The following is a 16,509-nucleotide window of genomic DNA, read 5'->3' on the forward strand; positions in this document are numbered from 1 at the left end:
AAATTCTAAAGGATTCTGTGATGTATGACCATTGAATTCAGGTAAAGAATTTATTAAAGCATTGTCATACCTGAACATGACTCCTTCTCCCACATTTATATTTATATCTGTTTGCCTTATGCTCCCTGATGGAGTAGATCTGTCTAACATTGTTCTCCTTATATCTTGTTGGTGTCCTTCTTCTACCATGCTTTGATTCTCTTTAGTCTGCTCTGTGATTGAAGATTCTCGAAATGAGTGCCCTGGTTGAGTCACCTTCTCTTCTATTCTTCCACAAGCTTTAGACCTTTTTACTACCATAAATCTCAAACAAGATGTTAAAAATATAATGAGCTGAGGGGTTTTAATCCTTCAGCTTATATAAAAATAAACAGAAATAATTGAACAGAAATATTTTTCACTGACTAACCGTGCTCACCGGCAACAGCGCCAGTTGATAATCCCAAATTTTGGTGTTTTAAATAAATATTTTTAGACTTTGTTTATCTTATCAATGTGTGAGGATCTGAGATTATTCAACAAATAAAATTACCTCACTAACCTAGGGTAAGTAAGGGTCGAACCACAAGGAGCACGTATTTCAGTTTCATTTATATTTCAATTCAATCAATAATTGTTTTAAGATTTAATAGATTTAAGATTTCAATTTTTAGAGTAAGAATAAAGATTTAATTATCTTAAATTTGAGTTTAAAGATTTAATAATTCAAAATTTGAATTATTATCTCAGATAGATCTGGACTTAGTCTAAGTCCAGTTCTATCTGAGGCGCGCGCCATGCGCTGCGCGTAGCGGCGCCCGGCGCTGCACGTGTTGCGGCACGCGGCTGTGCTCTGCGCCCGGAGCAGCACCTGGCGCTGCGCGTGTCGAGGCGTGCGGCTGTGTGCTGTGCGCGTAGCAGCGCTCGGCACTGCGCGTGTCGCGGCGCACACCCGTGCGCTGAGAGTAGCAACGCGTGGCTGTGTGCTGCGCGCCGGCGCATGGCTGTGCACTGCTCACGTAGCCGCGCCCGGCTGTGCGCTGCGCGCATAACGGCGCGCGGTTGTGCACTGCGCGCGTAGCGGCGCTGCTGTGCGCTGCGCGCGTAGCGGCGCTGCTGTGCGCTGCGCGCGACTATGCAGCGCTTGTGCACTACAATGCAAAATCTAATACGTTGTTGAAATTTTGACAAAGTCTTAGATCTGCTTGTCACACAATGATTTTGAAATGAGAAATCTTGAACAAATTTAGTTGGATATGTTAGAAAGTTAGAATCATGTACTTTCCAACTCAACTAAATCTGTCTTAAAAAAGAATGATTAAGCAATTACTGAACTGGAAAACATCACATTTACCTTGTGTCACACCCCTGATCGGCTAGGAAATGATCCTCCTCCTTAGAGTCTTCTCAGCTTTGCTCCTTCACTCAACTCAATTGTTCATCAACAATAGAGGGTCTATAGAACTTTGAGAACAAACAACACTCCACTCTCCCAACGAAATTTCTAGCCAACCTCCACATTGTTTTTGAGATAGTATTTATAATATTTCTTCTCTCTAACTGCTTGGAGCTTTGAATGGTCCATACTGATCTCCATAACTGTCACTTGACTTGGTGTATGTTGCTACATAACCGCCATTTTGACTTGGTCCAAGCGCCCTTCCTTGATTCATTTTTCGCCCATGTATACTATCTCCAAATCAATTTCTGTACTCATTTAAACCAAGATGAGATCTAATCCACTTGATTCATAGAATCAAGTGGGGTTAGTCAAAAGAAACTTATAATGAGCAATAAAACATAAACTCTTGTCATTTATGATAATATATATGCGTAAATGATGGCATAATTTATGATAAAACTATGTTGATCATGCCCATACATGATGGTCATTCCATTACCAAGTCTATTTAATTCCTTCCTCAAAGGAGGCCATAGGAGGATTTAGCATTTTGAGGTTCTTTGAGACGTTTCCCCCTCTTCCTTGCTTGGTTGTGATCTCTTCGACAGGTTCCACTTCCTTTCTCTACTGAGCAATATCTGCCTCGTCAGAGATCCTTCACCATCTTGCTGTTATTCCCACTCTCATCTCTCTCTCTCTTTCTCTCTCTCTCTCTCTGTCTCTTCTCAGTTGTTAATGCTTAACAATAATTCAGTTCCATAACTCAAATTGAAGGTTTTAGAAGGAGGTCAATATGATTCTACGCTGTGACCTGTCAGTTAAACATTTAATTTTTCATTTACGCAGGTGAATGCACCCATGTGTATACTTTTGCTTGGTTGATACATGTTGTGGAATACTAAACACATTGCAGTTTCAAAAAACAATTTTGTCATCCAGAAACAAATCTAGACGTAGTTTGGGTAAAACTGAGCAACTCATTCAGGTACTCTGATTAATCTTATAAACTAGTAGTTACAAAACATGCATGCAAATGTGATAAAGTATGATAAATGTTCACATTTATGCTCAAAGAAATTCTGGGAAAATTTTATTTTTCTATGCCATTAAACTTGGATATGCCTCGAATTGGGTTATACTAATTTTTTAAAAATTACATAATATTAAAAAATCCATACTAATTTGATCATACTAAATTTATCATGTGATTTTAGAATGTTCTATAAACAGTTTACCTGACATTGCGCTGCAAAAAATCTGCTAAAAAAAAATGTTTGACAAGTTGGCCTTGGTTTAGCAAGTCTTAGTATCTTTATAGACAAGAATATACCAAGGACAAAGTCTGTTCCCTTAACTTCAGTCATATACTTCGCTTACAGGACGGCGTCAGATGTAGTTCTGATACATTCTCAGCATTGATCGACAAAGGTGTCATTGGATTGGCCAATTATTCACTCACATAAACCGAATGTGCAGTTCTAACCATTCTAAGTGAAGCTTATGTAACTGGCGTTTCATACTTACGTCTCATCATTACAACAATCCATTGCTCCTATCACGGATACCATTTTGGGCGGTTGAAATATGGACTGTATGACTAACTTAGAGAATTAAAAGCATCTGCGTCACGTTCCTGAAAACTATTATCAATTTCTCAACAGAGAAAGGGTGGGGGTGTGGGGGGTTGGGGGGGAGGAATATATATATTACTCAGTCATGCTTGACATGAACTTCGCCTGGCACCTCCACCCCTGTTATCACAGAGCCTCTTAGACCTCTACCTAGCAACTGGATCTCAGCAAGACAAACATCTTCATTAGAGTTGACAAATACGCTGCCGTAAGGGATGCCCTACGTGGATGGAAAGTACACTTCAAAGTGCACACCTGTAATGCTTGTAGAACACGTGTATGTAGGAAGCCGATCCAAGACAGTTTTTTGTTGCTGGCCGTAGAGTGCCTTGAATATAGGTCGACATGTGTCTACTTGTATTTCATTCGTAGATGCTGAAGTGTAACCCTTCCATTGGTTCTCATAGTTTCCTTTCTGTACCCTTTTTCGTGTCTCCATATCACACTATAAGTAGTTTTTTGCTTCAGCCTGATGGTGGTAGAGAAGTTCTTGATTCAGTTGAAACTGGCGGGGGAAGAGAAACCTCTTGTTCTATTCTGAAGCGTTTCTGGTTTTCGGATACGATCGACATGATTTCCTTGAAAAATGGGTGGAAGCCAGTGGTCGGAATGGTAGCGGTGCAGGTTGTCTTCGCCGGCATGAACATTCTCTACAAGCTGATGGCCATTCGGGGCATGGATCTTCGAGTACTCGTCGCCTATCGTCACATTTTTGGCGCTGCTTTTCTCATACCCTTTGCATTTTTCTTTGAAAGGTACTCGTTCTTATCTTTGTCTTCAGTCCATTCCTTGTCAATTCTTCCAGGTTCCGATTTTGTTGCAGTTTTGCATAGCGTCTTCTTCATATTCTGATTCTTGGTTTTCTTTTTCTTGATTCGTTATGAATTATCCCGGTTGACTGATTCTTTCATTCGGCAAGAATCAAGAAGGAAACGAGTCATGTCTCTGAGAAATTCAACAAATTATGATCGTCGATGCAGGGAAACGCGCCCGCCTCTCACTCGGAGGATATTGTTTCAATCTTTCCTCTGCGGACTATTCGGGTAAGTCTAAAGTGAGCGTAGATGCCTTCTTGAATATTTGTGGGGCGACCGACGAAATTAACTTTGGGAATGCGATCCCATGAAAATATTTTCATGATGAACATCAAAAAAAATACATGATTCGTCGTCTCATATTTGTCTTCGTTTGATCGCAGGGGAACGCTGACTCAGAACCTATATTTGGTCGCGATCAACCTCACGACGGCCACATTCTCCACAGCAACTACAAACCTTGTACCTGCTGTCACCTTCGTCTTGGCCGTACTGACCAGGTGAAGCCGTTGGCAGATTTTCCTTCTGCTTCCTCATCCATGGCTGACCGTAAATATCTAGTTGATTTTGAATTTTCTACCGGCCAAAAGTACATTATTATTTAGATTATCAGCTAGAATTAAATCCCAATTGCTGACTGACTTAAGACGTTCCATCAAGTGTGGTTTAATTGATGATGGGATAATTTTAGACTATAAGGATAAGCTGCCCTCTCTTTCTCTCTGTCTGCCTTTCTCTCTCTCTCTTTAACTATCTACCTCTCTATCTCTCTCTCGCTCTCTAACTATCTGTCTCTCTCTCTAACTATTTACCTATTTATCTCTCTCTCTCGCTCTCTAACTATCTCTCTCTCTAACTAACTATTTACCTATTTATCTCTCTCTCTCGCTCTCTAACTATCTCTCTCTCTAACTAACTATTTACCTATTTATCTCTCTCTCTCGCTCTCTAACTATCTCTCTCTCTTACTAACTATTTACCTATCTCTCTCTCTCGCTCTCTGACTATCTATCAATCTATCTCTCTCTAAGTAACTCTCTATCTAACTTACTATTTACCTTATACCTCTCTCTCTCTAACTACCTATCTATCTATCTATCTCTCGCTCTCTAACTATCTATCTATCTCTAAGTATCTCTCGCACTCTAACTATCTATCTATCTCTAAGTATCTCTCTCTCTCTAACTATCTATCTATCTCTCCCTCTCTGTCTCTCTAATTATCTATTTATATATCTGTCTATTATTCTGATTTCCCTCGTTCTGGTGGCGGTGAAGGGAGGAGAGCTTGGGGATCCGAACGAAAGAAGGTAAGGCGAAGGTGGCGGGAACGTTACTAGGAATAGGAGGAGCGATGATTCTTACCTTATACAAGGGCCCAGAAATAAACATTTCGCACAGCAGCGTTGACCTATTGGATAGTAGCCCAACTCCTGCTCCGGCACACTTGGGGTCCAGAGACCGTCTAATTGGATCACTATCGGCTGTTGCCAGCTGCTTCACTTTCGCCACCTGGTTGATAATCCAGGTGATTTTGAAAGCCTATATGGTCATATCGGGATAATCAGAGGGGTTTCTCTGAACCTTTCCAATTGTTTCAGTCGAAGATGAGTCAAAATTATCCTTACCCGTATTCTAGCACTGCGTTGATGTGTCTGATGGGGGCGATCCAGTCTACTCCGTTCGCCATCTTCATGCAAAATAGCTGGAAGGATTGGAGATTGGGCTTCAACATCAAACTCTTTACCGTCGTCTACGTGGTCAAGATCATTTGCCTTATATATCCTTCTTCTTCTATTGCCGCTGAGTCTAACCTTGTAGTCAGAATCGATGCAGGGAGTGGTGGCCTCGGGAATGACTTATACGGTGATGACATGGTGTATACACACGAAGGGCCCGGTTTACACTTCTGTCTTCAACCCTTTGTTGCTCATCCTCGTGGCTCTAATGGGTTCTTTATTGCTCGACGAGAAGCTGCATCTCGGAAGGTGAATTCCCTCCATCTTGGCCTCAGTTCCTTAACAAGGAAATTGATTATATTGTTTTCTTTCTTGACAGTCTTTTAGGAGCGGCGTTGATCGTGGGGGGCCTCTATCTTGTGCTGTGGGGGAAACGTAAGGAAACGAATAAGCCCGTTGAGCTTCCAGTTCAGAAATGCAATGAGCCAGGGGAAGTTGAGGTGACGACGCAGACTACGACTGGGCGGCATTAATGCCAGATTACTTCCCCGGAACCAACCAAATGCTGAGATCTGTGGGCGCGACGAGGAGAAAGTCGTGAATTCATCCATATGGCTCGTGCCCTGAATAGTATTAACGTTGGCGGACAAATGATCCATCCGTTTTTGTTTGCTTTCTTTCGGAATCATCTTCAAATGGACGTATACTGAACAAAATAGATATTGAAAAAGTGTCAAACAAGTGCCAGAAAAGTCACAGTCGATTTTTATGTGCCTTATATATCCTTGCTTTCTAGGTGGAAGTCTGTTCCCATAAGAAGGTAATCCCCACTTTGCTTTGATTTCGATAGGACGTGAAATTTGTTTAAGGCCATAGGAGCATCTTTGCTGCTCTCTGTGATCCCTTTTATTTTCGTCGCCTCTCCGTAAATAAGTGTTTGAAGTGACAGTCTGACAAATGATAAAAGTGTTAAGGTATTTTAATTAAATGACAATTTTGTGAAAGTGAGAGGAATTAATATTGAAGATGAATGGATAAGGGTTGGTCCGCAGTTGTGATGGGAATCTTTGGAGAAAAGTGTGTTGAAGGAAAATCATCAGTATGTTATATTGATCGATGTGGAAGATCAGACGAATTTTATTTAAATATATATATAAACCATAAGAAATAGATGATAAGGGTACCTTTTGCGGAACAATGACAAACGTATTACAAGCCGGAGATAACTTGAATGGATCATAGTTTAATAATGATAGAAAATGTCATAAAATATTTTTTCTGAGTATTGAAATTTGAACCATTTCAATGGTAGAGAGCTGATGCTAATAGTTTTTAGTCTGCTACGGTTAACATCCAACTATGATATTTGTGAAGTGGAAGGAAGACAAATCACATAGGACCATTTGAAAACCAAGAGATAGACATTCAATGAACGTATCTCCTACTACAGGGTCGAATTTGCTCCCTTTTGGTTCCTCTTATGAAACATTTTAGGATGGGCAAATGCTCAGCTTCTAGACGTACCCAGGTTGTGATTTCCATGTTAGGTCTTTCCGCTATAGATCCCAAAGCACATTCTCACACTTACAGTCACACCAGAAGTGGAGGACACTCAAGGATGGATGAGAAAGCGCGGCACGACTCACAAATTAGTATCCTTTCAAACTGCCTTAAGTTTTTACTATAAGACCCTTATATTTTAAATATATCATTAGAGATCAAATAAGCCCGACACATGTGACTCTCCAAGGCCTCGTCCAATTCTGTACAATCACTTTATACGTGGACACTTTATTAGGTAACCCAAGTAATAAACTAGTTATTACATACAAAAAAGTAATTGTGGCTTTTATTTTGATTTAATAGATTGGTTATGTAATCAATAAAAGAGGTGCTAGAGTAGAACCCACGTTTCGAAAGGTACAATTAAGTTTATGTAACTATTTCATGGAACAAGCATGTCATCGGTTACAAAGTATTTGTCATCCCACATCCTCACAATTATTCTTATTTTTTTAGGGTATTGTCCATTCTTGGATCCAAATTAATCATCCCATAAATGGTCCGGGTATTTGGAAATAGTGTTTTAAGTAATTTTTTTTATTTTTACTACATTTGCCAAAAATTAATTGCTTAGTTTTCCTTGGGTCTTTCTCCTCTTTACCAAAGATACATCATAAAATGTTGAAAATATAATAATATTGACTGTTTTTCTATATTTGAGCTCAAACTAATTTGATCTCAATGAATTTGATTGAGGTCATAGAAAATATGCAACCACCCCCATTTAAAACATGTATTTTATGTGTAAAATCTAAGGACCACTTAAAAAACTATAACCTGAATCAACATCTTTGACTCTTGTTAATTAAAACCATTAAGATATTCATACAGGTTGTAAAAGAGAGTTATTTCCTAGGGGATTCTCCAATCCCTCCTGTATCTCTACACAGATAGGTACATCATCAACCTTCCTGCTCATACGAGGAGTATATAGTGATATTCCATCTTCATATTTTGATGTGACTCTCTGATTGGTTATCAACCAGAATTTTTATTTTTATTTTATAATAATTAATTATATTATTATGAGTATGCACAAATCACAAATCAGTTTAAAGTAAGGAATTCATGTAGGATGCTCTTATCATAATTTTTTATTTTTATTGAATTTAAATGGATTTTGGAAAGTGAAATTGGCTTGAAGATCATAAAAGTTTGTCAACCTCATGTGTGGACTAATTCTGGTGACACATTGAAAAAAAACCCATGATTTTAAAGCGACAGTCACACACATGTTGATCAGATATTTTTAAGTGTTATATATATGGTCGTGTTTTTAGTTTGGACACAAAAGAATATTCAGAAGTTTTATCTAATATATAAAATAAATTTTTAAGGGATTCACCATTTGGTAGAAGAATTTAAAACTCTGGCTTTGAATACTCTGTAAAAATAGGAAATGAACTAGATATGATATAAAATGCAAAGATGAGAAGGTGGTGAGATAAAAGCATTTTGTGAAAAGAGTGCATTGCCGCAGGTTCTTCAGGTGGCATGGATGGAGGCTCAGTTGAGGGAATAGGTTGGGTAGGGGAATGGGTGTAGGCACATGACAGGGATTTGTATCCCTTGAAGAACCATGGAGGCATGTTCCAAAAAGGCTAGAAACCTGACCTCATGCATAAAAACTGGGTATAAAAGGAGCGAATCACCATGGGCTGTGTAAAATTAATTTTAACAAACTAAATTAGTGTTTAATGTCACATGTCAGTACTATTTATATTTTTATTGATGCTTCTAGTTAAAATATTTGAACCAGAGTCTCGAAATGTCAAGTAGGCTAGGAGATTGAATTATCAGGAGATAATAAAATAAAAAATTCCTGAAAGGGTCACGCAGTCATGACAACGGATCCTTATGGTATTAAGGATAATTATGTTTGCCAATTAAGGAAAAGTCAAGACGACAAGGCTCTGATGGACTGAAGGATTCTTGTTGAGGATGCAGAGAAGATGTGGACCGTCCAAAAACTCAAAGGATTTCTGGAATCTGGAAAATCACCCGTCCTATTTGTAAACATTCAATTGAGCCATCCCCTAGGGTAGAAACCCAAAGATGGGGATAGGGGGCTCATCTTTGAATGTGGAGTAGGCAATCAACCGACACAAGAGGAATGTCCCCTTCGAATGTGGAGTAGGCAATCAACTGACAATGGATCCATACTGAATCTGGAAGGAGTTAACTTTTTAAACTCATTTACGGTGTATAGCTTTTGCAGGTTTTGCTTTTGGCTGGCCTTAGTCTGCCTTCGCTTTCATTCAAAAGGATTTTCTGACCAAAGTTGTTAGGGTTAGGAGGGTTTTAGATAAAAAGGTTAAAGGAACCTATTCAAACTTCTCATCCTTTTCACTTTAACACCAAATTCTACGGTAATTTGATTAAAAAAAAAAGTCTAACTCCATATCCAGGAGGTGAATTGGAGGGAGAACAGCCCCTCGCCATCACGAGTCCTCCAGGATCCCTTTTAACTGTTTTATTCTTTGACTTTATTTTTTGTTTTTTCTTAAATAAAAAAGAAGGAATCTTAGCTTTTTCTGTCAAAAGCAAGAGTAGAAAATTCTAAAACGTACTAGGGGGCCATCTGAAATCCCTCCAAATTTAAATTAAAAAGTCTCATAATTACTTTGTAAAAAGGATATAGCTTTATTAAGGGAAGGCACAGGACCCCCCCCCCCCCCCCCCCACTTCAGTGAGAATGCACCTATTTCCTCAACATGTAGAGAACATAGCTATCATTAGAAATAGTGGTAGTTTCAATTAAGCAAAATCTTTTGGCAAGTAAAAATCAAATGCCAAGGTTTTCCATTAGGTTTAATAAAAAGTCAAGTGTGGTAATGTCAGTACAATAACCAGAAGATTAAAATGTCATGACTCATGTATATTGATAAATATCTGCGGTTACATGCACATTTAAATATTCAATTAATGTAAAAACTACATATACATGGCATATCTATCATCCCCTACTGGTATGTTCTTAAAATTGTAGTGAATGACTTGGTAGGGGATTCACTACAAACTCAGCCATTGTGACTTTTTCCTTCAGGATGTCTCCTCTTTAAATGATGTCTGCATTAGTCTGAAAGTGTCTTAAAATGTGTTTTGAATTCGGGTAGTCCCACGACACATTATCTTGTATAATAATATTATTATTATCACACAACAATGTAATATGGCCTAAGATTAAAACACCAGTCTTTGTAATGAACTTCTTTACCCCCTCATTGTAAGCATCAGACACGTTAATTTACTCAAGTCATCAAATGCATGATGGAATCCTTAACCCCTCAAGAGTGATCGGAAATCCAAATGTAAAGTTACTATCAGCTCTGTCTGAGTAAAAATCTGAGTTTGTATACTACTTGAGTTTTACTTCTTGCACTTGTTAAATTATTTATTTCCTCTTTCCATAGTTAGTCATAAAATACAGATCACAATAGTTTACATCAGCTCGAAAATTTCTCCTACTGTTTAACGCCAGGAGGGATTATTTTCATGTTCTCTTTTCTCTAAGTACTTTTAGGTGAATTCTGCTTATATGTATGAAGTTCATGGCTCATTTGGATGAGACTCTCTTGTAGCTCTCCATACGAAATGTTTTTTGACAATTATGAATCTGTTAATTGCCTTGGGAGAATGAACCAAGTTTTTTGATATATCTGTATGAAGTTTGAAGACCACCGAATATCAAGTCAATAAGTGATTATGATATATTTCTAATTGGGAGTTCTTTATGACTCTAAATGGGAAAAAAAGAACTCCCAATTTGAAATATATCATAATCACTTATTGACTTGATATTGAGTGGTCTTTATGACTCTAAATGGGAAAAACTCCCCGCTCCCCTCCACTTGCTTCAGACCCCTCACATTCCCCCTCTGCTATTCCATCCCCCACTATCACACCTTGCTCCCCCCTGTCCTACTATCCCGCTTTTCCCCTTCGGTCCCACCTCTGTCTCTCTCCCCCTCGGTCCCCCTCCTCCCCCTACCCCACTCTCCCTCCTTTGTCCCCCTCCTCCCCCTACCCCACTCTCCCCCCTTTGTCCCCCTCCTCCCCCTACCCCACTCTCCCCCCTCGGTCCTCCTCCTCCCCCTATCCCACTCTCCCCCCACGGCCCCACCGCCCAACCCTGGCTACTTCCCCCCCCCCCCCACCTGATATACTTACCTCCCTGCCCGACCCTTTTCCATCACATATCCCCTTTGAGTGGGAGGACTGCTTGACTAACCATGAAGCCGCACGTCCTAGCTCAGAGGACACGTGTGGGGATACTAAAGGGCATTCCTCCACGGGCGAGGAGGAGAACGATGCCTCCATCTCTGAGGAGACAGACGTTGACACTCATCCCCCTCCACAACACTCGATCACGGGCGCGTCACGCGAGCTGATAGCTTTATTTGGAATTGTAGAGGGATAGGCAACCCTCTAACCCAGTCCCATCTCCTCTCTCTAATCAAGAAGTACAACTTAGGAATAGTTGGACTTCTTGAGCCGATGACTAGATCGGCTCACTCCCATTCCATTGCGAGGAAACTCGAAATGGACCATGTCTATTGTCACCCCTCGACTAAGCTCTGGCTTTCTTGGAAGCGGGATTATTCCTTGGAACTATCAGTATGCCACTTTTGACGTACCGTATTCCCCGAAGCCTTACAAGCTTACCGTAGCCTATGCCTCACATAGACACCTCATGCGGGAGGCCCTCTAAGAGGAACTGGCCTTACACATTCATACTCACTCACGACTTTATCTCCCTTGGATTCTAGTTGGGGATTTCAACTACATACAGGCAGTCAGAGAACGCTAGGGAGATCGCCCCCCGAGGTCGTGATCTATGCAAGCGTTCAACGACTTTATTCACCAGACATCACTTGTGGAGCCTCTTACCATTGGGGAGAAGTGGACTTGGTGTAATAAGCGCCAAGCAGATGCGCATATGTACGAACGGATTGACCGTTGTTTCACAAATAGCACTACACTGATGCAGTGCACCATCACGATTGAGGTCTTACCGAGATATTACTCGGACCATTCACCGATCCTCCTTCTCCAAGACTCGAGTAATCGAGTCCGCCGTCCATTCTGCTTCCAAACCATGTGGTTAGAGCACAACGACTTTCATCATTTTGTCCGCAGCTATTGGCATGGAACGATCTCGACATCACCTATGGAGAACTTCAGTTATTGAGTGAGGAATCTCAAGTTCCACCTGAAATAGTGGAATTGACATGTCTTTGGAGATGTACACGCACCAGTCGAAGTAATTAAGACAAAACTAGCTGCTATCAAGCAATAGTTGCAAGATGTTTGCACAAGCTTCGGCTTAGGGAACAGCTTGAGGATGCTATGCGGCGTCAGGAGATTTTTTATCTCTAGAAATTGCATGTCCAATGGCTGCGAGAAGGTGATAGAAACACACGTTTTTTTCACGCCTCGATTCGTCACAAAGCCCGCCCTAATCATACGACCCTATTATAGACATATGGCCAGGACCCGGCCCAACTAGCAAGCGTAGGAGTGGAGTTTTATCGTTCCCTACTCTCCTCACAACCAACTGTTGTGAGTGAGGACCTTGTCGCCTCTATCCCCCACTTGGTGACCAACCAAGAAAGTGCCCTCCTCACAGCCCTTCCTACTTGAGCAGAGATTAAGGATATCATCTTTTCCTTGGCTAGGAACAAGGCTCCGGGACCGGATGGATTCTCACCAGAATTCTATACGGCATGTTGGGATATCATAGGCACAGATTTGATGCTTGCTATCAAGGAGGTGTTCATGCGCAACATCTTCCCTCGAAGTTGGAAATCTACTTTTTTGGCGCTCATTCCAAAAGTGGACACTCCAACTACCTTCAAAGACTTTCGCCCCATTAGTCTCTGTAATGTATGCTACAAAGTTGCATCCAAAATCATTACAAATAGACTAGGGAACTTCCTTGATCGACTTATCTTGCCTGAACATTGTGATTTTGTCAAGGGTTCACAGATCCATAACAATATCATGCTCATTCACGAGCTAGCCCAGTCTTTAGATGCTCATATTCGGGGCTCAAATGTCATCATCAAATTGGATATGGAGAAGGCCTTTGATAGAGTCAAGTGGAATTTCCTCACCCAAGTGTTGAGTCGCTTTGGGTTCACCAGTACGTTCATCGACCTCATCGATGCTTGCATTAGAGAGAATCATTTCTCTCTTGAAGGATGGAAACTCCACTAGCTTCTTCACGGCCACGAGAGGCCTACAACAAGGTGATCTTATCTCACCTACCCTTTTTATATTGATGGAGGAGGTCTTCAGTCGATCGCTCACACGTGCGATCGACCACGACCTCATCCAACCATATTTTACGAAAAGGGGCTGCCCAATCCTCTCGCATTCTCTATTTGCGGATGATGCCATCCTCTTCCTCAATGGATCCAAAAAATCCATTAAGGAATTTATGAGTGTCCTCACAGCATACGAGCAAACCTCGGGCCAGCTCGTCAATGCTTTGAAGAGTAGCTTTATAATTTGTCCTTCCACCACTATAAAGCACTCTCAGATACTCCATCACCGTACCCACTACTCACAAGGAGGCCTCCCGTTTGAATATCTTGGATGTCCTATCTTTCTAGAACCTGCTAAGCATCATTACTTTGATGCCTTGTTGGGCAAACTTAGAAAGAAACTAGAGGGATGGAAACTTCATTTCCTTTCCCCTGGAAGGCGTATCCAACTTATTCGACATGTCCTTATGAGTACCCCGCTGCACACCCTCGCGGTCCACTAACTATCTCTTATAATTCTCCACTCAGTGGAACAACTATGCACACGTTTCTTATGGTCTGGTCACCTTGAGGGAGAGAGTCGCCATCATTGGGTTTCTTGGGCAAAAGCATGTCGACCGATAGCCGAGGGGGGTCTAGGGATCAGACGCCTCACATATGTCTAGGACATGCTTCAAAAGAAGCTCGGATGGCGTAGCCGAGGTGAGATAAGTGCCTGGTTTGATACTTGGCACGCTGATGAGCTCTTTGCTAGCCATCGCCACTTTGTACCACATAGAGTGCGGCTCATAGTGACCCAGCTGCTTATGGGCAACAAGCAACACTTGTGAGAGCAGCATGGCCTCTACCCCCCCCCCCCCACGTTATCCCAGGCCTTGAGTACTCCAATCTGGTCGAATCCCGATTGCGCCATTCGGACACTCATGCTCGATGGAGCGTACTCATGTAGTTCTTCCTAGGAGCATTTTCGTGAGAAAGCCGCCATCTAGCACTGGGGATGCCGCATCTGGCATCCGACGATCCTTACTCGTGTCTCCTTTTTCCTCTGGAGACTCCTACGTCGTGGCCTTCTAACTGATGAACGACAGATCCGTCTTAGTCATTCTATCAGTTCACGTTGTCATTGCTGTCCAGCATCCCCCCATATTGAAACTATGGAACATCATTTCTTCCATTGTGAAACAGTCTTAGACTCTTGGCGCCAAACTACACACCTTTGGCATCCACTCTCTCATAGTCCACTGACCCCGTTAAGAGTATTTTGGCAAGATCTTCCTCTCGCCAACATACTCCAAATGGAGCCTCATCCAACACATCACCATAGTTTACTTACTATGGGAGATATGGAAGGGGCAAAATTCTTCTATTTTTGCAGGTACACCCATGCGAGCAGTGAATATTATGCATCGGGTCAAGATGTGGCTAAGACGTACCCAGTAACTCATTCTCCCTCGAACCTGCAGCTCACCACATGCATGCAACTTTCTCCGCTCTTGGGGTATTTCGGTGACCCTTGCTCCCATCCGCATTCAACTACAGGTTATCTATTGGCTCCCACCGCCAGTCGGCATCCTTAAATTGAATGTGGATGGTGCATCCAAAGGGAACCCATGCCTAGCAGGGGGAGGTGGTATCCTTCGCGATCATACAGGGAGTATTCTTTTCACTTTCTCCTCTTTCTATGGTGTACAAACTAACACAGTAGCCGAAGCTACGGCGATACGTGATGGTTTAGTGCTCTGCAAGGAACAAAACCTTCATAATATCATCGTAGAATCAGACTCACAAGTGTTACTTGACATACTCTGTGCAGGTACATGCTCTCAGTGGAGACTACACCGTGTATGCTAAGACATCGTGTAGTGCCGACCTCGCACAATTAGCATTCATCATCAGTTGCGCGAAGGCAACCAGACAACACATCCCCTCGCCAACCACGCGGTACACACATGAACCCCTTCTTCTATTTTTCTTTCTTTGCAGGTGCTCCCTCCGACAGCTACGGGCTGTTATCGCGTCGACCGTCTCGGTTTGCCGACCCTCCACACGCGTCACAGACTCTCGGTGGCAGGCCCATGGGATTGGCAGATTCTGTGGAACACTCGAGGTGGAAGCGCTCATCCCTCTAGCTAATCCGAAGTGGTATCATCTCAAGCTAGCGGGGTGGACTACGCCCACCTCGAATGGAGCCTCGCCACGTACTTCATCGTTGCCGCTTGTCCAAGGCGAGGAAAACTCCAACACTGCTCTATCATCGTCACCACGGGGGCTCCGGTGAGACATCGACGTGAGCACTTCTCCGAGCACCTGCTCGGATCACTTATGTATCTTTTCCTTTTCTGCACATGGGCATGGACGAGTGGGATCCGAGTGTAATTGGGATATTTATGCTCGCTCCACGCCTATAAACATTAATAAATACTTCACTTTATAAATAAAATCCCCCTAGGTGGTGTCCAGGGCACGGATGGATCGATCTACAGGCACAACCGCAAGGTTGGCTGTACCCGGCACCATGTTTTTTCCGGTTACAAAAAAGGGAAAAATAACAAATTTAACTTGAAGTCAAATTTTGGTCAAAATATGGTCAAAAAAGTTCTAACATAGTCAGAAATACTCATCATGTATTCATATTTTTTTAAAAATCAAATTACATTGAATAAGCGGTTAAATTTCTTTAAATAAATAGTTGTACCTTGATCTATCTGACTTTGAAAATAATATCAATGGGCCAAACCTTCGTAGGTTGGCACACAAATTCTCTGGTAAAAAATAAACCAGTCGTTTAAATATATTTTATTTATCTGGGTTTAGGTGAATTCTTTGAGCCAGTCCAATTCTATGCCAAAACTTCAAAGTGATGTTTCAAGTCTATTATGGATTATTAAAATAATGGTTGTGAGGGTCTAGAGGGTTTCTTCTCCTTGAATGAAAGTTTTTTGTATTCTCAATTCAGTTTCTAGGTAATATAATTCCATAATTTTCTGTGATGTAGTTAGAGCTTTATAGAAGGTGGAATGGGTGGAAGTCTATTAGTCAGTGTTCACATGTGCTTTATAATGTTACATCCTGAGTATATTATATTATTTATATGGTATGATGTGGATGCCAGGATATCACCTTGAATATTTCAGAGGATCTTCCTGGGCATGAAAAAATGCCCCGAAATATT

The 16,509-nt window shown here is 41.5% G+C and overlaps 1 protein-coding gene across 1 annotated transcript; it reads left to right on the top strand.

Moving 5' to 3' along the window:
* The first annotated feature begins 3,346 nt into the window (after nucleotides 1-3,346).
* LOC144705682 (WAT1-related protein At1g25270-like) lies at nucleotides 3,347-6,303 on the top strand. Its single transcript, XM_078578454.1, has 7 exons — nucleotides 3,347-3,767; nucleotides 3,993-4,055; nucleotides 4,211-4,327; nucleotides 5,105-5,354; nucleotides 5,428-5,586; nucleotides 5,663-5,814; nucleotides 5,885-6,303. Exons 1-7 carry the CDS (start codon nucleotides 3,385-3,387, stop codon nucleotides 6,036-6,038), a joined length of 1,278 nt encoding a protein of 425 aa, XP_078434580.1. The 5' UTR covers nucleotides 3,347-3,384; the 3' UTR covers nucleotides 6,039-6,303.
* Nucleotides 6,304-16,509: the final 10,206 nt, after the last annotated feature.

The sequence above is a fragment of the Wolffia australiana genome, chromosome 7, assembly GCF_029677425.1.
Source record: "Wolffia australiana isolate 7733 chromosome 7, ASM2967742v1".
Classification (NCBI taxonomy): Eukaryota; Viridiplantae; Streptophyta; class Magnoliopsida; order Alismatales; family Araceae; genus Wolffia; species Wolffia australiana.

What these genes read in the sequence shown, in the direction of transcription:
- LOC144705682 (XM_078578454.1), top strand. Translation starts at nt 3,385, where the DNA reads ATGCTGAAGTGTAACCCTTCCATTGGTTCTCATAGTTTCCTTTCTGTA. An exon ending in GTCTTGGCCGTACTGACCAG is followed by an intron (nt 4,328 to 5,104) that starts GTGAAGCCGTTG and finishes GTGGCGGTGAAG; the next exon opens with GGAGGAGAGCTTGGGGATCC. An exon ending in GAGAAGCTGCATCTCGGAAG is followed by an intron (nt 5,815 to 5,884) that starts GTGAATTCCCTC and finishes CTTTCTTGACAG; the next exon opens with TCTTTTAGGAGCGGCGTTGA.